The following is a 24,340-nucleotide window of genomic DNA, read 5'->3' as shown; positions in this document are numbered from 1 at the left end:
CCCAACTGTTAACATATCTGGTTCTTAGCTTTAGGGCTGGTGGAGGCTAGAATTCTGTTCACGTTAGCACGTAGAGTTTTATCTAGTATCAAGAGGGGGTTAGGTCTGCTATAGAGAAGTTGATTGTAAAGAGCTATTAAAAGGAATTAAAGCTGGGTGCTGGTGACTCATGTCTGTAATCCTAGCTAGTCAAGAGGCTGAGATTTGGGAGCCATGGTTCATAGCCAGCCCAGGCAGGCAAGTCCATGAGACTCTTATTATTCTTCCTCATAGACAAATAAAATTCTATTATATGTATCTTTTTTCTTTTCTGGTCCTGGGGCTTGAACTCAGGGCCTAGGCACTGCCCCCAAGCCTCTTTGTGTGCAAGGTAGCACTCTTGAGCCACAGCGCCACTTCCAGGTTTTTCTGAGTAGTTTTTATTGGAGATAAGAGTCTCATGGACTTTTCTGTCTGGCCTGGCTTTACATTGGCATCCTTAAATCTCCATCTGCTAGGTAGCTCTGACTTGGAATCTTTTGGATAAATACCCAAGAGTGGTATCTCTGGATCAGAGGTAGTTTTGGAGGACACTCCAGACTGACTTCCATAGTAGTGGCACTCATTGACATTCCCCCTAACAGTGTAATTAACCATTGTGATACACCCACATAGGCACACAGTGTTTTCTTTTTCTTCTTTTTTATTGTTATTGTAAAGGTGATGTGCAGAGGGGTTACAGTTACATAAGTCAAGTAATAAGTACATCTCTTGTTGGACAATGTCACCCCTTCCAGAAGGGTTGTTTGTATACAGACCGTGATAAATCTAATGATTTCCCCACAGCACACAAAGGAGCCTCAGAAACGACCATAATTCCCATCCCATGTCCAGTCTTTCTCTTTCTCTCAGAAAATGTGTCTGAATCAAGCTGTGGCTCATCTCCTTGAATATGAATAAGGTCAGTCTTTTCTACTGTGCTCGCTCTGAAGAAAGATCAGAATCCAACAGACCAGGTTACAGAATCTTATTCCTTTTTCAACATTCGATTGCATTTTGATGACATAGTATTCCTCTTCCCTTAATTTGACTGGCATCTCCCCAAACTCCCATGTCAAGAATTTGTCTTCTCCTCAAACAGGTCCTTTTCTCCGTTGTCAAACTTTAACCATGATTCATGAATTCTTATCAGCCAGAGCTGATAAGTGAGGAATGCCTTTTGGAGTTCTGGGTGTACCTCACTGAGTCGTGCAGCTGCCAAATGACACTGAATCACTGTCACCGTCATTGTCATAATAAACAATACAACTCCTCTTTTTTCCCTTTCTTGTTTGGAGACTGGAGCTCACTGTGTAGCCCAAGCTGGCCTTGAACTCCAGAAGCTCCTGCCGTAGCCTCCTGAGTGCTAGGGTGCTGGGAATGCAGCCCAGCTGCCCAGCTGTAGGTCCCGCCACTGTCACTGCCTACACATGAGCACGCGTCTGCCCTGAAGAGCTCACTACAGCATTCCAGCTGCAAAAGAGGAGAAAGCCAAAAAAGGGGCTGGTCTGGGCATGAAAACTTTTCCCCAGTTTTCACTCATCTTAAGACTCTTTTTCCCAAGAGGCTGGGCCAAGGGAGAGAAGAGAAGGAACAGTCTAGGGGAAAGGGCAGAACTATTTTCCCTAATACTTTCAAACAGGCCAAAGTTTCTATGTCTGCACCTCCAGCACTCCTATAAAAGAGGCGATCCTACCTGGGTGCCGATGGCTCATGTCCATAATCCTAGCTTCTCAAGAGGCTGAGATTTGGAGGATCACAATTGGAAGCCAATCCAGCCAGAAAAAGCCATGAGACTCTATTTCCAAAAAATAACCAGCAAAAAGCCAGGCTGGGAGTGTGGCTCAAGAATTCGAGCACCGGCTAAAAGTGTGAGGCCCTGAATCCAAGCCACAACAAGAAAAAGAAAAGAAAGAAGATAATTTTTTAATATGGTATAGAGATATTATTGCATTGGGATTATCAGGGCTTAGTGGAGTGCCCAGCTTAAAGACAATTTGTTCTCTTATCTTTGCCTCCCTACTCTGTCCACAGTGGCTGAGTTTCAAAAGTCAAATTTCAGGGATACTGACTGAGCCCAGATCTCAGATATTCTTCCATATCTAGGAATTACCCCATCCCTCCCACTTTTTTATGCCCCACTTATTTTGTGGTGCAGGGAATCAAATTGGGGCCTTGCATGTGCTGTACGTCTGCTGCTCAGCCACTTTCTATCCTTTGTTCCTTGCGGAGGGGTTTTTTGTTGTTGTTTTGTTTTGTTGGCTAGAACTCAGCCTAGGTGCTGTCTCTTAGCTTCTTTTGCTCAAGACGATCCCCTTCTGGCTTTTTTGAGTAGTTTATTGGAGATAAGAGTCTCTTGGAGTTTCCTTCCTTCCTGGGCTCCTCAGATCTCAGCCTCTTGAGTAGCTAGGATTACAGGTGTGAGCCACTGGTGCCTGACATCTTGTTCATTTTCAGACAGTCTCGCTATGTAGCTTTCCTAGAGTTCTGGCCTTGAACTGCATCATTCTGCCTCTGTTTCCTGAGTGCTAGAACCCCTGGTGTATACCACCATGCCCAGCAACCCCAACTAATCATCAAAATAGATCTAAACTGGGGTGCTGGTGGCTCACACCTGCAATCCTAGCTACTCAGGAGACTGAGATCTGAGGATCACCGTTCTAAGCCAGGCCAAGCAGGAAAGTCTATGAGATTTTTTTTGTCTCTCCAAAATATTTTTATTTTAAAGAATTACAATAATAACCACACTAAAGCTACCAGCATGACTATGTTTATTGCAGCACTATTTACTATAGCTAAGATATGGAACCAACCCAGATGCCCCTCAGTAGATGAATGGATCAAGAAAATGTGGTATATATACACAATGGAATTCTATGCCTCCATCAGAAAGAATGACATTGCCCCATTTGTTAGGAAATGGAAAGACTTGGAAAAAATTATATTAAGTGAAGTAAGCCAGGCCCAAAGAAACATAGGTCCCATGGTTTCCCTTATTTGCAATATCTAGTATATGTCTGAGTCAAGCAGAAAAGGTCAGATAAGGTGATGTTAGGGAAATGAGCCCTAAGATATCTATTCAAATGTTTTTTTCTTTCATATGATTGTTTCTAACACATTTATAAGATTATATCTTTGTTGCTTTGTATGTCCCTCCCCCACAGTATAACCCCTGCTTTCACTGTATTTGATCTCGGTATAATCTGTGGAGGGGAAGGGGAAAAACAAATCATTTAAATAGGGATACAGGTGGACCCATTGCAACAATGAGATGTACAAGTCATTATGTCGAAAACGAACTTTACAACTTTGGTGCGGAGGGGAAGGGGAAGCTGGGAGGATTGGGGGGGGGGGGGGCGGGGGGAGTATGGGAAGGGATGGGAAGGGGAAACAAAGGAGGAGGCTACAATGCTTGATAAGAAATGTACTCATTATCTTGCCCATGTAGTTGTAACCCCTCTGTACAGTATTTTCACAATAAAAAAAAATGTTAAAGAAAAACTGAGGAATGGGAAAAAAATTACAATAATAAAAAAAATCCCCAAACCCACAAACCCTGCCTTTCTTAAATATAATGTGGTTTCCATACATTACTGCACATGGGCCAGCCTGGTTATGAATCAGGCTGCTACAACTGGGGTTCTACCAAAGGGGTCAGCCTGGGAGGAAGGTGGTGGGGGAGACCAATCTCTCCTCCTCCCTCAGAACAGCCTGGCTGTGCAGTGCTGTTGCTCTTGGACTGGCCCCGTTTCCTCTTTCCTGAGGCCCCTTGTGTGATCAAGGGGGGAGTAGGAGGTAGGCATGGACAAAGTGTGGTCATGAGTTGGCAGACTCCAAACAACAGAGTCTCATTAAGGCGTCTGGAGCAAATAAATTAATTCAGGAAGAGCTGCCTTCATAGAAGGCTGCAGTAAACGCACATACACACGTGCGGGACAGTCTAGACACACACATACACATAAAGTCATATCCAGGGACCCAGCCCACCAAGGCTGACTGGAGGAAGACTTGTGGATGGGTTTTAGGACCCCAGAATGATTTCCATCATGTGGTCTAAGAGCTCATTGTACTCCCAGGACCCAGGGGCACAGAAGGGGTTGTGTGAAGATTGTAGGGCAGCCAGTACAGGTTCCCTTTCCACTCCAGATGTGTCAATGTCCAGGCCAGAGTTCCCCAGGTACCTAGAGCTCAAAGCTTCTAAGAAGATTGGCCCAGGCTGGGCCAGCCTTTCATTCTGAAGGCCTGGGGCAGCCACTGGAATCTAAGGCGATTCAGTCTCCATGGAAGTCTCCAGCTCCCTGAGAATGGAGCCGATGGTGGTGGAAAGGGAGAGATCTTCTTTGCCCAGAAAGAGGGGCTCAGGGGGTATGGGCCAGAGCTGGGGACAGATGAATGGCAGCCTGGAGCTATTGCAGGGTGTTGTGGATGAGGACATGCCTACGGAGGCTGGGAGCTGGGGGACCCAGGCATTGCTGGACTTTGTCTGAGGAGATTAGGAGCAAGGCCTGGTGGTAGCTCTGAAGGCGGGCCAAACTGCAGTCCCACTTCTTTTCCTCCTCTTCCTCATCTAAGTCCAAGTGTTTCCTCTTCAAGCCTCCAACCATGATGCCCAGAGCCTCCAGATTCAAAACCACCACCTTCAGGGATGCTTGCCAGATGTGTGTCCCAACAGAGCAGAGTAGAATCCTCGCTCTGTCTGACCTCCTACCCATGGGGTGCTGAGCACCTCTGCAGAGGCAGACATAATCCCATAATATGCTGGAATGTGGAAACAGCAAACCTTCCACCCAGGACAGACAAACTAGCTTCCTCCTCCTCACGGTGAGCATTTGGTTCTACAGTAGGACCTGTGACTAAGAGTGATTGATAAGGAAACTGGTTTGCTGTAGGGTTGACAATGCAGAGTTGTGCAGGAATATGTATCACTTGAGTTTTGCGACTGGTGCAGAAAGGGGGCACCCATGGTTTTGCCCAGATTGACAATGTTCTTGCAGCTGACTCCCATTCCAGCTAGGAGCACCCCGGATTCTGCTTCCGATCCTAGGTTTCAACCCTAAGCTAGATTTTCTATTCTATTTTATTCTATTTTCTATTCTATCCTATTCATTCTGTTTGCCATAGGGTTCTCTCTCTCTCTCTCTCTCTCTCTCCTTTTTTCTTTTTTGATGTATGTGCAGGTGCTGGGGCTTGAACTTGGGGCCTTGTGCTCTCACTTGGCTTTCTTGGCTCAGGCCTGGCACGGCTACCACTCGAGCCACGCCTCCAGCCCAGCATGTTGCTGGTTTATTGGAGATAGAGCCTCGCTCTCTTGACTCTTCTGCTCAGTCTGGCTTTGAATAGATCTGAGGATCCTCAGATCTCAGCCTCCTGAGTGGCCTGGACTACAGACATGAGCCACCCGCACCAGAAACCTGGCAAGGGGGCCTACGGCTCTGCTTACTTCAGATACAAGCCAGCCCGTCAGCATAAAGCGTGCCTTTAGTTTTGTGTTTCGAGATAGGGCCTCACTGTGGCCCAAGCTGGCCTCAAACTCGCAACCCATCTGCACCAGCCTCCAGGATCCCGGGCCATGCAGGTGTGCAAGTCCAAGCTGAGCGCAGGGGCGGTCATCCGCGGCGGCGGGGCGGGCGGGGCCTGGCGAAGGGGCGGGGCTCCGGAGCTCCCATCCAATTCCGGGGCCGTCCTCCGCGGTATGGTGGGCGGGGCCTAGCGAGGGGCGTGGCCCCGGAGCTCCTGTCCAATCCCGAGGCCCGGAGCGGGGTAAGGGGAGAGCTGAACCGCGGGAGCCCGCCAGTCACCCGGCAATCCGCCGCAGCTTCTCCGGCTACCTGCTCGACCCCGAGGCCTAGGGCATCATGGCCTTCGCCGGCCTGCGCAAGGTGCTCATCAGCGACAGCCTGGACCCGTGCTGCCGGCGGATCCTGCAGGACGGGGGGCTGCAGGTGGTGGAGAGGCCGAACCTGAGCCGGGACGAGCTCATCGCCGAGCTGCGGGTGAGCCGCGGGCGCGGGGACCCCCGGCGCATCTCCCGCCGGGCCGGGTCGGGCCGCGCCGGGCCCCGCAGGGCCTCCCGCGCGATCGGTCTGCCGAGCAGCGGCGGCGGCGGGGCCGGGACCGAGAGGCGGAGGACGCAGGCGCCGCGGGATGGAAACTTTCTGCCCAGTTTGCAGCCGCGTGTTTCCGGCCGCCCCCGCAGACGCGCGTGCAGGCGGGGGCCCGGAGGCGGAGATCCCCCCATCCCCCCTCCCTCTACCCACCCTCCCCTTCCCCATCCTTCCCCTCCTCCCCTTCCCCATCCTTCTCCTCCTCCCCTCGCTCATCCCCTTCCCCTCCCCATCCCTCATCCCCTCTCCCTCTCCAACTCCTCACCCCCTCATTCCCTTCCCCTGCATCCCCGCTCCCACCCCCTCCCCCTCCCATCCCCTCCCCCTTCCTCTCCCATCCCCCTCCCCTTACTTAGTTCCTTTCCTTCTCCTCCCCCGCCCCGCCCTGGGGTGCCCCCCCCCAGCCCCGCACCAGGATCCCCTCCCAGAGCCAGGGCTCGCCCACCCGGCCCTGTCTGGCTCTCCGGCCGCGGCGGGCCAGGCAGCAGGGGATGGCGGCCCAAGCACCGCCTCGCGTCTGATGCAAGACCTCCGACGGCTCCCGGCGCCCCTGGGCCTCCGGGAGCCGCGCGGCCCGGGCCCCTCCGGGGTGAGAGGCCGCTCCCCTGCGCTCCACTTCTGGCCCGCTTCGGCCTCTGCCGTTCCCGGCCCCCAACGCCCCCACACCCCACGTGCGCGCCCCTTCTGTCCTCCACGTGGCCCCTCCACCGGCCTGGCCCAGCTGCACCCCGGGAAACTGTTGGAGCCCCGCCTGCCTGTGCTCCCAGCCCCCGGCCCGGTGACTCTGCCCTGCCCTCCCCAGTGCCAGTGTTCTAGAAGCTCTTGAGAGGCCAGGATGGGTGGTCGTGCCTGGATCCCAGCACCCCGCAAGCTGAGACAGCAGGCTGGAGATGGCCAGGGCGGCCTGGCTGGTAGAGACAGATGGCTGTCTGCCCTGTCTCAAAGGGGGCGCAGGATGAGGTTACTTAGGAACCACTGCAGACAGCTTGAGACAATGGATCCGGTGACAGGGCACTGAACAGGACTTAAAAGTGCCAGCCCCTGCCCACTCCCTACTGCAAAGTCCTGGGTGAATTTCGGGGGCAGAGACTCAGCACCCCACCTTAGAAGGGCAGTAGGATTAGGCTGGTCAGTCTCAGGGCCCTTGGCCAAGTGCCAGCCACTCCCCCTGGCTTGCCTCCAGTGGAGGGGAGACATCCCTGTGATTGGGCAGCCATCTGGAGTGAGGGATTCCCAACAGAGTGGGGATAGAAATCTGTGAAAACTGGAGGAGACTTTCAAGGCTTTGAAAGCCCTTGGCAAGACAGGACGGGTGTTTGCTGGCGAACTTGACCACTGGCCATTGTTGGGCCATTTGAGTGCTCAGCTGCATTCTGTGTCCTGCCCAGAATGCCAATTAGTCTCCCTGGGCAGCCTGCTAAAGGGCCTTGTCTCTATGCTCACTCTGTCCCTCGGGCGTCTGGTCTAGCGTTGTCACCTGACCCCCACACCTCTTGGACTAATGTGGTTTCCCGTGTCCTATTCTGGCCAGATGTTCCTTAGTGGTCATCTGTCCTTCCCACAGACTTGACTGAAGTTATATAGTTCATTAGTGGAGTGAAAGTGGTTACGTTAGTCATGATCTGCATCAGCAGTGTGGGGGGGGGGGGGGTACTGGGGCTTGAACTCAGGGCCTCATGCTCTCACTAGGCTTTTTCACTCAAGGATCTACCACTTAAACCACACCTCCACACCCAGCTTTTTGCTGGTTAAGTGGAGAAAAGAGTCTGAATTCATCCGCTCAGGCTGGCTTCAAACTGATCTTTAGATCTCAGCCCCCTGAGTAGCTAGGATCACAAGTGTGAGCCCCTGGCATCCAGCTATGATCAGCATTTTAAAGAGCAAAATAGTCAATAATCAGAATTACTGATAGTAAGTCTAAGTATTATTTTATTTGGTTTCAGTTTGTGTGTGTGTGTGTGTTTTTGTGTGTTTGAGTATAAAGTCACAACTTAAAGATTTCTTTACCTAGGCACTGGTGGCTCACACCTGTAATCTTAGCTAGTCAGTAGGCTGAGATCTGAGTATCAGAGTTTGAAGCCAATATGGGCAGAGAAGTCCTTAAGACTCTTATCTCCAATGAACCAGCAAAAAGCCAGAAGTGGCTCAAGTGACAAAGCACCAGCCTTGGGTGCAAAAGCTGAGGGAGAGAGGGAGTCCCTGAGCTCAGGCTCCAGTGCACACACATGCACACTTGCACGCACACACAGAAGAAACCTTAAACGGGAATAATTCTTTCATGCAAGAGCCCAAAGGCTCTAAATTAGCAAATTCCCAGGCTCAACACTTGAATTTAGTCAACACACATTAAGTAGCCACTCTGCTAATCAGGATCAGAGAACTCTGTTTTCTGTAGTTCCCTGTCTCCAGGGATCCTGACCTGGAACACTTCGTTGACTTGTCCTGTGATTTAATCCAGGAAGGAGCAATAGCAGAATCTGCCCACAATGCCAAGCCCTTGGGAAAAAAAGCATGTGTGAACTTGAGGAACACAAGTAGGTTCCCATTGCTGAGTTAGCAGTTTGTCTGGAACAGCCATAAATCAGGCCATCGGTGGCCTGCTGTTTGCCAGCTCCAAGGCAGCTGGGAAGACCAGGAGCGGGGAAGCTGATCCAGAAGCCTGGGGCGGGCCAATGTGGCTCCAGCTCCCACACAGAAACCGCAGGCTGAGAGTGTAAGGCCCAGCCTCAGGAGTGTCCCAAAGAGGACAACGGCAGAGGAGCTTTGAATGATCACCTTGTTTGTGTAAGTAGAGGAGGGGAGGCTGTGTCCCTAGCCGTTCTTTGAGGGTGATTGGTGCTCCCCATCCCTTCCTTCTCCCCCTCCCCCCCCCCCCCCCCCCCCCCCCCCCCCCCCCCGCCTTGACACTTGACACAGATGTCATCTAGAGCTGCTGCCTTTGGGAGGTAGTTGAGAACTTGGATTGGGACAGCAGAAGTTTTAGGCTTGGTCTCAAGTTACCTAAATTCTTTTTGTCTGAGCTGGGCACAAGTGGCTCACACCTGTAACCCTAGCTACTCAGGAGGCTGAGATCTGAGGATCAGAGTCCAAAGCCAGCCCCTGGAAGACAGACAAGAGATTGTTAGTTAAGCAGCAAGAAGCTGGAAATGGAGGAGTGACGCAAGTGGTAGAGCAGTGTCCTTGAGCAAAAAGGCTCAGGGACAATACCTAGTCCCTGAGTTCAAGTCCTAGGACTGGCTCCCAAAAAAAAAAAAAAAAAAATTACAGCTATAGAAAGCTTTCAAATACAAAATCCTCACTTTATGAATGTGAAGTAGAGGTAAAGAGACCCAAGTAGATGCAGGAGAGAGAACTCAATCTCAACACCAGTGGTCAGAGCAAAACACAGGCTTAAAGTAGCCACCTTGTCCGGGATTATTGGCAGACTCAGTAGAGTGTGTCGGGGAAGAGAGGTGGAGGAGTCCTTTTCTTGGGAGTCAGTATGGCAGGCTTGTATGGGCCGCAGAAGTGTCCCAGTACTCAGCCAGGGCATTCAATGCCACGTTGTATATGTGGCTGAACTCCTTCCTAATCTGAACTGTTTCTTGGGGCTGGGAAGGTGGCTCAGTGGTAGATTGCTTACCTAGTATGCATGACGCCCCAGATTCGATTCCTCATTACCACATACACAGAAAAAGCCGGAAGTGGTGCTGTGGCTCAAATGGGAAGCTCAGGGACAGTGCCCAGGCCCTGAGTTCAAGACCCAAGACTAGCAAAAAAAAAAAAGAATCTGAACTGTTTCTTACTATTGTTTATTTGTTCTGGCTTAATGCCAGATTCATGCCAGGATCCTGGATGCCCAAGGACCCGAGGAAGGGAGAAGAATCCAGGCAGCAGTGATGCATGCCTGTAATTCCAGCTACTTAGGAGACTGAAATCTGGAGGATCATTGTTTGAAGCTAGCCTGGGCAGAAAAGTCTGAAGAGATTCCATCTCCAAAATAACCACCCAAGCAAGCAAGCTGAGTAGGCACAAAGCCCCGAGTTCACATTCCCATACTAAAAAAGAAAAAAAAAATGCAGAAAGAAAAGGACAGGACAGGCAGGAGGAAGGACGTGTTTACTGGGCTTGGAACAGCCTCGGTTCCTTGAGCCTTGGTGTTGTGGTACCATCGGCAGACTGCTTGTCTTTGCAGTGGCCAGTAGGGCACCGTCTATCGGCTCGCGCTGCCCCAGCCCTTGAAGGATACCTGCAGCTCGGGAGCTCTAGAGAAGTACTTCTGCACGAGCTCGTGTCGGGTCACTCCAGTTGTTCCGAGTTCTGGAGACCTAGCTATGCAGTGCTGAAGCTCAGTCTTTATCCATCTTCTCTACACAGTGGAGAATATCACCGTCTGTTCTTTCTGCTTCCACTTGTCTATACTTGTAGACTCGAGGCTTGTGCTCAAGAAATGCAGCACGTGACCGGCCCTAGGTGTGGGTTCTTGAGGTTCTTCATGTCCAGAATCCATGTGGCAAGGAGGGAAGAAGGGAGGAGGTTTGCATGAGCTTCCCCTGAGAGCTCCTCTGGGAGGAGGATGGATCGGAAGGACCCTATCCTGACCTGTGGAAGTAGAGATTGGAATGGTATGACTTGCTGAGAAATCCACCCTGTAGCCGGAAGACCTAGGACCAAAACTCATCTCCTGAGCCCTGGCTCAGTGCTCTTGTTGGTTTATTGTTGTAGTTAGTGGTAGTGGTTCTAAGCTCGTAAATCCTCCTGCTTCAAGATTACAGGCATGCCCTCCAGACCTCAGCCACACCTGGCTGCTCAGTGTCCTTGGGAGTGCTTCTCTCCAGTGTGAGAGCGCTACTTATAACCACGCGCACACACGTTTACCTCGTGGAGCTTCTCCTTTGGTGTCTGGACAAATGTTGCCCTTATTCTGTGAAGATAACCACATTCCACAGGATTCCAAGGGAGATTTGGTCCCAGTAGGGCGGCTGTGATAGATTGAAGCTTAGGTTTCACCCTAATCTTGCTGAGCAACTACAGGTGAACTTCCTTGCTCTGGGGATCTTCCCCTCGGGTCCTGTTCTGGTCTCTTGTTTCAGGAATGTTTTGCTTTCTACAGCTCTACCTTTCACTCCCTCATTGTCTTGTTCAGCCATCCAGCATGTATGGAGTACTTTCCATGGCATAGACACAGAGGCTTGCAAGTGAAGGTTGTTCGTACCCGACCTGTGCCTTCCCATGGCTCTGGGTCCAGAGCTGAGCCAGGCCAGGGGATGAACCCTTCCTGCCTCATTTGCTCCTCAGACTCATCTCTGGGAACGGATAAGGCTGGCCTAGGGGTAGAGCCTTCCAGATTCTTTCTTTGACTGTATCTAAAGTGGACCTACATACAGGTTGAACCCACTTTAGCCAAACAATGTATAGAATGTCAGGGTTTCCAAAACTGACCCGGAAGTGCTTCAGCACAAGGTCAGGACACACTAGGGCCTTCCTGGGATAGGCCCTGGCTACAGGCATTAGTGATGTTGTCTAGATCTAGAAAGACAGTCAGGAGCTCAGAGCCTGTGGGTTGAGGTGGTCACTGTTGAACGTGAATACTTGGTGGTTGGTTTGTGTGTGTGTGCCAGAACTTGGGCTCGAACCCACAGCTTCACAGTCTCATTTGACTCAAGGCTGGTGCTCAACCACTTGAGCGACACCCCTATTTCTGGCTTTTTTTCTTGCTCATTGGAGGTAAAATCTCGTATTTGTCTGTTCCGGTTGGTTTTGAACCGTGATCCTCAGATATCAGCCTCCTGGGTAGCTAGGATTACAGGCATGACCACCAGCACCCAGCTTCTACTTGATGTTTTAGAGCCACAGACTTCTCAACTTGAAGCAGATTTGGGCATGAGCCCAAGTCCCTCTATCCTCCTGTGGGCAGACAGGATGCCAATGCCACCTCTGTGTGAGTGGGCAATCCTCCCCGGCCTGCCAGGGTGCCAGGTACCAGCCAGGGGTAAGTGGCAGCTGGAAGCCTGGCGGAACTACTTAAGTGACTGGGGTATTCCGTCTCCCAGGACTGCGAAGGCCTTATCGTCCGCTCAGCCACCAAAGTCACCGCCGACATCATCAATGCAGCCGAGAAGCTCCAGGTGGTGGGCAGAGCTGGCACGGGCGTGGACAACGTGGATCTGGAGGCCGCCACGAGGAAGGGCATCCTGGTCATGAAGTGAGTAGTAGTGGCTGAGGGTGGCCGTAGAGACCAGGTAGGATCACCAGCATTTAGAAGAAGGCAGAGCATAGTGTAGAGAAGGCTGAGGCTGAGTCAGGAGGACATGCAGAAGGAAGTCTGGCCCGGCCCAGCTCGACCCGACCTGACCCGACCTGACCTAACCTGATCAAGCTCAGCACTGGCAGCCTTGCAAAACTGAGACTGTCCATACAATGTCAGATTGTTTCAGGGTCCAGCATCAGCATTGTTCACGTGGGCAACCTTGGTTAGGAATAGGTTAGCAGGCTGTTTAGTGCCTTCTCTGCTCCTGCTTGACCTCGACTCTGTCATTTTCTTCTCTCTTTTTTTGTGAGCCCCTGTTAGGACTTGAACTCAAGCCTTTGGTTTCTCCCTGAGCTCTTTCACTCAAAGCTGGCTCTCTACTACTTGAGCCACAGCTCCACTTTCAGCTTTCTGTGTGTCAAAGATAAGACTCTCATCTTCTAACTATGATCCTCAGATCTCGGCCTCCTGAGTAGCTAAGATTACAGATGTGAGCCACTCGTGCCCAACTGTGGTGGTTTTGTAAGCATGCTATCTCTTGTGTAGCTTGACCTTGTTCACATCCACAAAGGAGTGACTCTACTTCCCCTCTTCCCCACTTTCCTACACTCTTGAGGAGCTAAGACTCCAGCTTCTGTTTTAGCCCTCTGGGCCCTAGAAGAGAAGCAATCTGTGAGCTGTTTTTGTAGAAACTCGGGGGCAAAGGTCAGTGCTGTGCACACCTGTGTAGGTTAGGAGTTTCCGGGCTGTGTTGAGCCCACCCCTGGCCTCTTCTCCCATCCAGAGTCCTTTCTCTGCCCCCCTCCCTCCCCCAGGGACTTTAGTGTGCATAAGACCTCTGCCCTCTCCTGTTCTCCACCTCCCAGTGATCCTGACAGACCACTGACGTGAGTCCTTAACCTAGGGTCAGCATCTGTTGGCAGAGATGTTAAAGTATAACTCATCCAAGGCAGCTCTCTTGAGCATGGAAAGCCCAGTGGTTTGGAAGAGACTCTGGAATCTTCTGTTGTATAGATCACAACCTTTCCTCCTTAGAACCTTCGTCTCCTGAGATGAAGAGACCCAGTAGGAAATGAAGGAGATAAAACCAGAGAGTTACTTCCCCCCCCCCCAAACATAAATAGCCAAGCCAGGTATTGCACTCCTAAAATCATAGCTACTCAGGAGGCTGCGATCTGAGAATTACAGTTCACAGCCAACTCAGACAGAAAGTCCACGAGACTCTTATCTGCAGTTAACTAGGAAAACAAACAAGAAATGGAGGTGTGGACAGCACCAGCCTTGAGTGAAAAAGCCAAGGGACAGTGCCCAGGCCCTGAGTTCAAGCCCCAGGGGATTCTTACAGTCCCCCAAAAAATGCTACTAAGAAGGCACCATGTGTTCAAGGGTCAGTTTGCCTTCCACACAAGATGCTTCTCTGAACCTTCTCTTTCTTTCTGGAACAAGATGATAGCAAAGAGACTATGGCAGAACAGCTCAGATCACAGGGTCCTGCCGCAAAGCTGGGAGGCTTCATTCAAAGTTCACAGTGCCCAGCAGAAGCGTGTTCTAAGTGGCCTCGTCCAGACTGACCGCCCCCCCCTTCTCTGCCCATCCAGCACCCCGAACGGGAACAGCCTGAGTGCTGCGGAGCTCACGTGCGGGATGATCATGTGCCTGGCCAGGTGAGTCTCGGGCTGTGCGGCAGCACGCCTGGCTAGCTGGGGTTTCCGAGCAAGCACGCTGACCCAGACAGAGGAAGCGGAAACGGTTCAGCCTGGTGCCGCCCAGACTCTTGCCAGCCCGTGAGGCCTCAGCTCTCCAGACAGAGAGGTTTGGTTGTCTCAGGTCACCAGCAAGGGCCAGCCAGGCATGGGCGGGCGGTGCGTGCTCCTGGGCTTTCCCTGAGTGCATGCTTGTGAAGAGACTGCACCCTGCGACCTCCCCCCTTCCATTCTCGCTCCAGGCTTCTTCGCATCCCCCCACCTCTGCACATTTATCCTGCCATCTTTTTTTTTAAGCATTTTTAAGCATTTTCAGCTTCATCTCAAGTGTTACATCATCCAAGGGGGCTCTGCCGAGTGTCAGTGATTCACACCTGTCATCCTAGCTCCTCAGGAGGCTGAGATCTGAGGATCACAGTCGGAAGCCAGCCTTGGGCAGGAAAATCCAGGAAACTCTTTATCTCCGATTCACCAGCAAAAGTGGAGCTGTGGCTCAAGTGGCAGAGCACCAGCCTTGAGCATAAAAGCTCAGGGACAGTGCTCAGGCCCTAAGTTCAAGACCAGTAGTGGCATACACACAAGAGTCCCTAAACCCTGTTCATTTACCTCTACAATGCCTAGAGGCTCGGCCACCCCTGGTCTCACAGATAATGGCCAGGGTAGATTCCCATAGCACCTCCTCCCAGGGCTGGAGACCTGGGAAGTCTCTTTGGTGTTTCTGGATCTGAGCACCTGGAAGCAGTCTTGGTTCTCAGGGATCTGACCATGGTGGTGGTGACTCTGATGACCTGTCGTTGTCCCTCTGTCCCATGCTGGGGTGGGGGGTGGGGGACGCTAGGTGGCCCTGCTGAACCTGTGTATCATTGCAGGCAGATTCCCCAGGCGACAGCGTCCATGAAGGATGGCAGATGGGACCGGAAGAAGGTGTGCGCAGTGGCCTTGGTCCCTCTCCCCCCCAACCCCGCTCTCCCCCCCACCTTCCCGCCCTCCTGCCCCCAGTGGCCTGAGCGCTGCCTCTCATGCTGACTCGGCTTCTTTGCTTTTTTCTTTGTTTGGTTAACAGTTCATGGGAACAGAGCTGAATGGAAAAACCCTGGGGATTCTTGGCCTGGGCAGGATCGGGAGAGAGGTGGCCACCCGGATGCAATCCTTTGGGATGAAGGTAAGAGGTGACTGACTGGACCCCTTCTTGGTGGGTAGGGAGGGTTCTGAATCGATCGCTGGGCTTAGGAGAAGCCAAAGGCCTGGTCCGGGCTGGGCTGTTACAATGATTCGAGCCCCTGATGACACAGTGAGGTACCAGCGAGGCCGTGGCGCAATCATGGTGGGACACTTGGACTACTGCATGGAAACTTTTCAGCTCTTGGCGACCCATGGGCCTGAACCCCGGTGACGCAAAGGGCGCTTGTATCCGACTCATCTTTTCCCTGTTTCTATATCAGAGCCCTCTGGCTTGGCTGAGTCTGCTCTTCCAGGATGATTTAGGAAGCAGCAGCAGATTAACCACCTAGAAATGGAGTGATTATCCTCCTGTCCTTTCTGTGTGCCTCTGTCTTCTAGAGGGGATGCAGAGGTGCTTGTGGTCACCTGATAGGATTGTAGAGCCCAGGGGGGTGGGAAGACCTCACACCTGTCTCAGAAGTCATGCCAGGTCCTGCCTCGGAGATTAATAGCAGTTCCCTTCCTCCCCCTGCTCACCCCCCTCTCCCAGCCAATCCAGGAGATTGTACACACCGAGGAGGCCAGTCAGCTAAGAGCAGGAAGTATTTCTGGGCAAGCGATAGTTGTACAATTTCTTTATTATCACTGTTGGTTTTAAGGGAAATGCAGGGATTATGGGTCATACTGCAGCCTGGAAGACTTTTGTTAAACATTAAGGAAAATTGTGACAGTAATCAGATCATCTCTGCAGGGCTCTGATGGCTCAAAGCATATAATCCTAGCCACTCAGGAGGCTGAGATCTGAGAACTGAGGTTCAAAGACTTTGATCTCCACCACAGTCAGATATAAAGCTAGAGCACAAGTGGTAGAGTGCTAGTCTTGAGCAAAAAAAAAAAAAGCTAAGGAAGCTGGGAGCCGGTGGTTCACACCTGTAATCCTAGCTACTCAGAAGGCTGAGGATCACGGTTCAAAGCCAGCCCCGGCAGGAAAATCCATGACACTCTTATCTCCAGTAAACCATTCAGAAAACCGGAAGTGGTGCTGTGGCTCAAGTGGGTAGAGCACTTGCCTTGAGGTGAAGAGTACAGGGACAGCGCCCAGGCCCAGACATTCAAGCCCCACAACCAACAAAAAAAAAAAGCTAAGGGACAGCACCCAGGCTCTGAGTTTTCAAGCCTCAGTACCAGAACAACGACAGAATCATATCATCCCAGGTCTAAAGAGTTTAACATAGAGCAGAAAATAAGTGGATTTAAGAGGGGTGTTATAGGCGAGCCCTTAATTTTATATTGATGTCCAGAACTTGTAAGTCTGTGGCTAAGAACACATAGGAAATACACGGTAGCCTGGGCTCCCACATGGACGTCTCTTGCCCTGGCTCCTCACCAATTGAAGTCAGACATCTTTGCTAGGTCCGCACTGAATAGGCCAGGTAGGTGTATAGAAAGAGAGAGGCCCCTGGGAAAGGCAGATGTGGCTGGCAGAGGCCTTCACTATGGAAATCACAGCCTGTGCTCTGTGCCCTCTGCTTGCACACAGAGTCAGGGGAGGCCAAAGCTGTTAGGAGCACCTTTTGTGAAGACCAAGGTCAAGGTTCATCCCCTGGATCGTTCTGATCCTCTTAAAGAGAGAGGTTGGGTTTCAGCCTGACCAAGAGCACACAGTACCTTCCAGATGTGCTTTGCTGATGAGTACTAACTCGGACAGACAGCAAGGCTGCAGTCACCTCATGCTTTCCTGTTCCCCAGCCCTGTGGCTTTTTGCTGGTTTATTGGAGATAAAAGTCTCAGGAACTTTCCTGCCCAGGCTGGCTTCGACCTATGATCTTCAGATCTCAGCCTCCTGAGTAGCTAAGATATAGGCATGAGCCACCAGCATCCAGAAAACTGATCCTTTTTTTTAAGATGAGTGTCCTGGGCCCCCCCTGTGACATGTGGACAGTCACCCTGGAGGCCTGCTTGGGGGAGCGATGGCTTCAACATCACGGTCCAGTTAGGACTGAGTCGAGTACATGCTGCTTCTCAATTCTCCCAGGGGTCCTGCCTGGAAATAGTCTTGGCAGCTTGTGAACCAAAGGTGTACCCCGATTTCTGCAGAGTAGGCCATCTGGACCCTTCTGGGGCACGAGGCCCTGGGCAGGCACGTGGCTACTGTGCCCCATGACATTGTTTTCCTTCCCCTCGGGGCAGGACAGGTGTGGGAAGCTCAGCCAAGGGCAGCTCCATCTGCCCTGGTTGTCTCTCTTGGAAAGTGAGAAGCTGGGCTTTCCTGGGTCAAGTTCACTCTTGACAGGTGTGTGCAGTCGATGGAGACAGTTGCTGTGGAGGATGTCCGTTTGCCCTTCTCTACGCCAGGCACCTGCAGGCAGCGCTGGGGCACCAGACCAGACACGGGCAGTGACATCTTCCTCTTGCCAGTCCCAGCCTGAGTCCTGGCAGAGCAGGAGGAAGGGAACTGTGAGCTGGCGAAGTCACGCGTGACTTTGTAATCAGTCCCTGTCCCTTCCTCCCCTCCGCCCCCCCCCCCCACATGAGAGGAAACTATGTGAGGATCAGAAAAGAATAACACCATTGTTTCAGCTGGCTGCAGATCCAGAAGACAAAGAGGACTTGTCAGGACTCAGCAGGGGATCCTGTCCTTGGGTGCTTTGTGGGCTGATGGTCCCCAAGGACCATCTGTTCTAGAAACTTCCATTGGTGGTTGGAGTGAGCCCCTTGGCTTTGCTTCTTACCAAGCGGATGATGAAATACGTGGTCGGGTAGCTTTACCTGGCTGGTAACCATTTTCATTGTCTTCCCCAGAAGCTCTGCCTGTGAACTGCAATCCTCACTTCCCCTTCCATTCTAAAGTAACAAAAGCATTTCCCGCATGTCAAAAGTAACAGGCATCGGTGGGCATTGCCATCCTAGCTGCTCAGGAGGCTAAGATCTGAGCATCAGGCAGAAACGGTTGTGAGTCTCCAGTGAACCAACACAAAGCTACACGTGGAGTGCAGGGCCCTGAGTTCAAACCCCAGTACCAGCACACACAATAAAAAATGGACATGTCAGAGAGGGACAGGATCCTCTCAACCTTGACCTTTGACCCTTGTCCCCATCCATGCATTTGGGCCCCAGTCTCCTGATCCTGCCTCCCCGTGTCCCCCCCCCCTTGCCTCTTGTCACTCCCCTTAGTGTTACTGTCTCTGTACCTGAGCCCTGCGGTCACTGCTGCCTCTCCTCCTCTCCCTGAGGGACGGAGGCCAGGGCTCTCCCAGGACAGTCCTCCCTCACCAACGCCTCCTGTCTTGGCGTCCAGCCACGCCAGCGCTGCCCTCGGACCCAGTGCATGGAGCTTGGAGGCATGCAAGCCTCCCTCACGCTCACGTGAAAGCAGGCAGAGGAGTGGCACCAAACTCACGGTGAGAAGTAACTAGAGGATTTGTGGCTCAGACGGGCACCTTTTCCCTCTCTGCCTCGCTTGTCCAGACTGTAGGATACGACCCCATCATCTCTCCAGAAGTTTCGGCCTCCTTCGGCGTGGTGCAGCTGCCGCTGGAGGAGATCTGGCCTCTCTGCGACTTCATCACGGTGCACACGCCTCTTCTGCCCTCCACCACCGGTAAGGGGTCTTTCCTGCGTGGGCCTGCTGCAGACGCTGGTGTCAGGCTGGGGAGAGGGTGTGCTCAGGTCCTGCACCCGGTGGGTGTAGGATGCCCACCGACCCACGTGGATGCTACCTAGGGCCCCGCAAGGCTTGCTTTTATTTCTTAATTTTTTTGTACCAGTACTGGCTGAGACTTGAACTCGGGGCCTCCATGCTGTCCCTTATCTTTTTCTGCTCAGGGCTATTACTCTGCCACTTAAGCCACAGCTCCATTTGTGGCTTTTTGCTCGCTTGTTGGAGATAAGAGTCTTATACAGTCTTTCCTGTCCAGACTGGTTTCAGATCTTGATCCTCAGATCTTAGCCTCCTAAGTAGCTTGGATGGCAGGTATGAACCACAGGCACCTGGTTTGGCTATGTTGTTCCTGGACCCACTTGAAGCATTGCCTCACAACTTCTGTTTTTGTTTTTGTTTTTTCTGTTGTTGTTGTTTGTTTGTTTTTAATTGGTTGTGGGGCTTGAACTCTGGGCCTGGGCGCTGTCCCTGAGCTCTTCAGTTCAAGGCAAGCGCTCTACCACTTGAGCCACAGTGCCCCTCTGGTTTTCTGGCAGTTTGTTGGAGATAAGAGTTTCACGGACTTTCCTACGTGGGCTGGCTTTTAACTGTGATCCTCAGGTCTCAGCCTCCTGAGAGCTAGGATGACCAGTGTGAGCCACCAGCACACGGCTCTGGGGTGTTTTTAAACTTGAGTCTCGCCTCGGTCCAGACCCTCCGTGTTGACCCAGAGCACCTAGAGAGGAAGAGTGGAGAACAGAGGCATTTGTCCAACGGGAAGAGGCCGTTGGGGAAGGAGGCTGCGGGCCTCCCTTGGGAGCTACTGCAGGCTCTAGGCACCATCACAGCAAGGGGCTGCCTTCCCTCCTCCAGGCTTACTGAACGACAGCACCTTCGCCCAGTGCAAAAGGGGCGTGCGCGTGGTGAACTGCGCCCGAGGCGGGATTGTGGACGAGGGCGCCCTGCTCCGGGCACTGCAGTCCGGTCAGTGTGCAGGAGCCGCACTGGACGTGTTTACAGAAGTGAGTGCCTGCAGCCTCGGCATGGGGAGTGGGAGGCAGGGAGCGTGCTAGACTGCCAGCCTCGAGTGAAGAGGCCCAGAGTGCCAGGCCCTGAGTTCAAGCCCAGATCCTGACACCAAGGAGAAGAAAAGAAGTAGAAGAAACACTGGAGGTTGAGAGCCAAGGTGCTGTTAGCCGGTACAGAGTGTCTGCAAAGAGCAAGAGCAGCCAGGCACCAGCGGCTCATCCACCTGTCGTCTAAGCTAAGATCTGAGGGTCAGGGTTCAAAGCCAGTCTGAGCAGGAAAGTCTGTGAGACTCTTTTATCTCCAAGGGAGCACCAGAAAGTCAGAAGTGGAGCTGTGGCTCATGTGGTAGAGCACCAGCCTTGAGTGAAAAAGCTAAGGGAAGGTGCCCAAGCCCTGAGTTCAAGCCCAAGTACTGGCACATAAAAAAATTAAAGAACAAGACAGCATGCCGAGTCCAGCCAGGGGGCGCTAGACCACGCATGCAGGGTAGAGATGAGTTTCAGAGTAAATCCCAGCAACCATCAACAACAGCTGCCACTGGCTAGGAACGTGGGAATGTCCTGTTACAGCTGCACAGAGCCCACACTAGTGTTAGGATGTGGAGAACGTTAGCCCATTGCCTGCATAAGGAAACAGACCCAGGCCTGGGGAGATGGAGCTCTGACCACCAGTGATGCTAGGAAGCCGGGCCCAGGGCAGCAAAGGAGGAAGGGAGGCCCTGCCTTCCTCTCTGGCTTCCCCAGTATCTAGAAGTTTCTCTGCCCTGCCAGGAGCCGCCTCGGGACCGAGCGCTGGTGGACCACGAGAATGTCATCAGCTGTCCCCACCTGGGTGCCAGCACCAAGGAGGCCCAGAGCCGCTGTGGGGAGGAGATCGCCATGCAGTTTGTGGACATGGTGAAGGGGAAGTCCCTAGCGGGGGTGGTGAGTATCGTGGAAAGGGGGGCAGGGAGCACTGCCCATGGCTTGGAGTGGAGACTCAAGCTTGTATTGTAGACTTGCCACAGAGATTGTGGCTGTTCCCAGGCCCAGCCTCTAGAGACTCGCCTTTGTTGTCTTGAGACTGCAGGGGTATTGTTACTGTATTGCTAATTAACCACCTTCTCCCTCTTGATTAAGCTTCTGCAATTTTTTGTCTAAATTCTAAGTTCTCTCAGGATCTATATAGATATATCTCTCTATATATCTATATAGAGAGAGAGAAACAGATCATATATATCGATAGATAGATAGATAGATCAATCGATCGATCTATATACACACACAGGCACAGAAACTATACATAAATGAGACTCCTGAACGGGACGGATGCCTGGCTCCCGCTGAGCTGCAGAAATAAGCCAGCCTCTTCCTGTTGGCTGATGGAAGTTGACATTGCCCCGAGCTCAGAGGTCCCAGGCCTCTTCCACACAGAGCTGGCTCTTGGCGACCAGACCCTGATGCTATGAGGCTGCGGAGTGGGGCTCTCTCTTCCTGGCCTCACCCTGCCCCTGTCATTTTCCCCAGGTGAATGCGCAGGCGCTTACCAGCGCCTTCTCCCCACACACCAAGCCCTGGATTGGCCTGGCAGAAGCCCTGGGAACACTGCTGCGTGCCTGGGCCGGGTCTCCCAAGGGTACCATCCAGGTGGTGACACAGGGTAAGGCTGGGTTTGGGTGGCCACCCAGCACTGCTGGGGGAATGGGAGAAGGCCACGGATCCCTCCCTTCTGTGGGTCACAGAGCTAGAGAGAGTCAGGTGACTTGAGCCTTGCTCTGAATGTAGCTCACATGCGGATTTGGGCAGAGGGCAAAGGATAGGATGGGGAAACGTCACTTTCATGCTGATGTTTAATGCATAATGATTTTTAATTCTATGACTTATTATGCCAGGACTAGAGCTTGAACTCCCATCTCCCAATTTCACTGAGCTGTTTGGTTTAACGCTGGTGTTTGGCCACTGCCATACCTCCCATTCAGTTTTCTGGTGGTTTACTGGCTCCAGTGTCCTGAGCGTCCTGCTCAGACTCAGGATTCCTCCAGCTGAGCCTGTGCATGTCAGGGGGATAGAGGGGGCCAGATCGCCCTGAGGATGGAGGAGGCCAGAGCTCCCGGCCCCTCTTCTCAGTGCTCAGTGAGCTCAGGCCCGTTCTCTGCATCCCCAGGAGCAGCTCTAAAGAACGCTGGCAGCTGCCTGAGCCCTGCTGTCATGGTCGGCCTTCTGAAAGACGAGTCTAAGCAGGCGGATGTGAACTTGGTGAATGCCAAGCTGCTGGTCAAAGAGGCTGGCCTCAACGTGCGTACCATCCCCCCCCCCGGCGCCCCAACCCTTCCCCACGGCACTGGCCCCCCATTTCCAGAGCCTTCCCACAGCCCCGCCCATCCTGCCTACCTGTGACAGGTAACCGTGGGCCAACTGCAAAATGGAGGTGCCACCCACCTTGGGCTGAGCTGAGTGCACGCATGCGCGCACGCATGCATACACACACACACACACACACACACACAGGTTTTGGCACCACAGTTCACAGCTGAGGAGAAGCAGCCAGGCTGCGTTGGAATAGAAGTTTGGAGGGGCCCATTGGACTCAGCCTCCGGCTCCATACAGTGCTGCTTGTACCCTCACACCCAGTTGCAGTTTGGGGTTTTGTTTGATTGTGCCAATACTGGGCCTTGAACCGAAGGCTTTGCGCTCTCCCTTACTGTTTTTGTGTTCAAGGCTGGCACTTTGCCACCTGAGCCGCACCTCCGCTTCCAGTTTTCGGCCGGAGAACTGGAGAGGAGTCTACGGACTTTCCTGCCCAGGCTGGATTTGAACTGCGAGTCTCAGATCTCAGCCTCCTGAGTGGCAAGGATGGCAGGCATGAGCCACTGGCTCGTTGAGTCTCCAGCCAGCCTCGGGCCCTGTGTGTGGTTAGCTGCTCTGGGCTGGGGGGGAAGATGGAGGAGCCAAGATAACCAGCTCCGCCCTTCCAGGTGACCACGTCCCACGCGCCCTCGGTGGCCGACACACAGAGCGACGGGGAATGCCTTCTGACCGTGGCGCTGGCTGGGGCCCCCTACCAGGCTGTGGGCGCTGTCCAGGGCACCACGCCTGTGCTCCAGGCACTCAACGGAGCTGTCTTCAGGCCTGATGTGCCTCTCCGCCAGGGCCTGCCCCTGCTCCTGTTCCGGGCGCAGCCCTCCAACCCTGCCATGCTGCCCACCATGATCGGTGAGGAGAGCGGGGAGCTGGCCGGGTGGGGTCTTGCTCTTGTGTCAGGCCTGGCTTCCCCTATCCTCGTCACATCTCAGGACTGTGTAGATCTGGACCGCCAAGAGGCTGGGCCATACCAGTGTCCAGAACCCCTGGGGTGAACACTGAGTTGGGAGGGGAGAGGTCCCAGGCTAGTCCATCACACCATGTGCCAAGGGCTCAGGGCCTCAGTATGTCTGCCCTGCCTCTTCAAAGCTCTTCTGATCACACACACACAGGCCAGTTCTGTCCAAGTCTCCTGTGCACCTCGGCGGCCAGAACTTTTGGAGCCAGGTTTGGCCCCAGCCTTCGGGGACCTCATTCACCCCTGCTTTTCTCCCTGGCTGCCGATCCTGGCAGTGAGCCCGCCGGGGTCCCGCTCTAAGCCTGATGGCCAGGCTGTGCCTGAAGAGGCCACAGCAGATGGGAGCTGGACAGACACCCCATCATGCCTTCCGTCTCTCTTAACACACACCACTACCCCCCCCCCGTTTCAGCGTCTGCTCTGTCGCTCCTTCCCCAGGCGCCCCTCCTCACCCCCACACACACATTTCTTCTTTCAGGCCTCCTGGCACAGGCGGGCGTGCAGCTGCTCTCTTACCAGACCTCGGTGGCGTCCAGTGGGGAGACGTGGCATGCCATGGGCCTCTCCTCCCTGCTGCCCAGCCTGGACGCGTGGAAGCAGCACGTGTCTGAGGCCTTCCAGTTCTGCTTCTAGCCTTGGAGCTCACTGGTCCTCCCACTGATCCACAATCCTGGGCTGGACATGAGTACAACACTATCCCCTGAATAAAGAGCCTCCCTGGGTCTTTGTGGTGTCCTCATGCAGGGGAGCCGCCAGAGGGCGCCCGTGCACAGCAGTGGAACCTGGTGCGGGCGTCCAGCGGGGAGGGTGCTATGGAGGGAGGTTGATCGACTCTGAGATGACCTGTGTGGTTATTAGAGGGTTTCCCCGTGAGCTGTAGCATCAGGGTATCCCAGAGCCTTCCGTGGGAAGGTGTGTATGCACATTAATGATGTGTGCTTGGGCAGAGCATACGGGGTTGGTGCTTTGCTTTTAAGGGAGTTTGAAGTCGACCCCTCCCACAGAGTGGACAGGGCCTGAGCCAGAAGCTGAACATGTACTGCAGAAGGGTCATAGGAAGAAGCACTGGGAGCAGAGGATGGAGGTTTCAGGAGACGTTCAGTAGGATGTCTGTGAAGCCAACAAAGTATAGAGACCTGGAAAGCTCAGCATGAGCTAG

At 53.1% G+C, this 24,340-nt stretch overlaps 1 protein-coding gene and 1 pseudogene across 1 annotated transcript; one reads left to right on the top strand and one right to left on the bottom strand.

Annotated features, from left to right (window-relative positions):
* Window positions 1-3,964: 3,964 nt before the first annotated feature.
* On the bottom strand, window positions 3,965-4,670 carry LOC122110946 (annotated as a pseudogene).
* A 1,126-nt stretch (window positions 4,671-5,796) lies between these two features.
* On the top strand, window positions 5,797-23,905 carry Phgdh (phosphoglycerate dehydrogenase). Its single transcript, XM_042683645.1, has 12 exons — window positions 5,797-6,011; window positions 12,155-12,306; window positions 13,950-14,015; window positions 14,924-14,978; window positions 15,118-15,216; window positions 18,684-18,816; window positions 19,729-19,877; window positions 20,655-20,807; window positions 21,390-21,522; window positions 22,027-22,157; window positions 22,838-23,075; window positions 23,660-23,905. The coding sequence occupies exons 1-12, from the start codon at window positions 5,874-5,876 to the stop codon at window positions 23,812-23,814; spliced, it is 1,602 nt and encodes a 533-aa protein (XP_042539579.1). The 5' UTR covers window positions 5,797-5,873; the 3' UTR covers window positions 23,815-23,905.
* The last annotated feature ends 435 nt before the right edge of the window (window positions 23,906-24,340 follow it).

The sequence above is a fragment of the Dipodomys spectabilis genome, unplaced genomic scaffold (genome assembly GCF_019054845.1).
Source record: "Dipodomys spectabilis isolate Male_0828 unplaced genomic scaffold, ASM1905484v1 ptg000002l, whole genome shotgun sequence".
NCBI classification, from domain to species: domain Eukaryota; kingdom Metazoa; phylum Chordata; class Mammalia; order Rodentia; family Heteromyidae; genus Dipodomys; species Dipodomys spectabilis.
The sequence above is the reverse complement of the archived record's forward strand: the minus strand, read 5'-3'. Positions and strand labels throughout refer to the sequence as shown.

Bases quoted from the DNA above. Each gene is read 5' to 3' on its own strand.
- Phgdh (XM_042683645.1), top strand. From the start codon at position 5,874: ATGGCCTTCGCCGGCCTGCGCAAGGTGCTCATCAGCGACAGCCTGGAC. The intron at 14,016-14,923 runs GTGAGTCTCGGG...GTATCATTGCAG, and splicing joins ATGATCATGTGCCTGGCCAG to GCAGATTCCCCAGGCGACAG. The intron at 22,158-22,837 runs GTGCGTACCATC...CCGCCCTTCCAG, and splicing joins TCAAAGAGGCTGGCCTCAAC to GTGACCACGTCCCACGCGCC.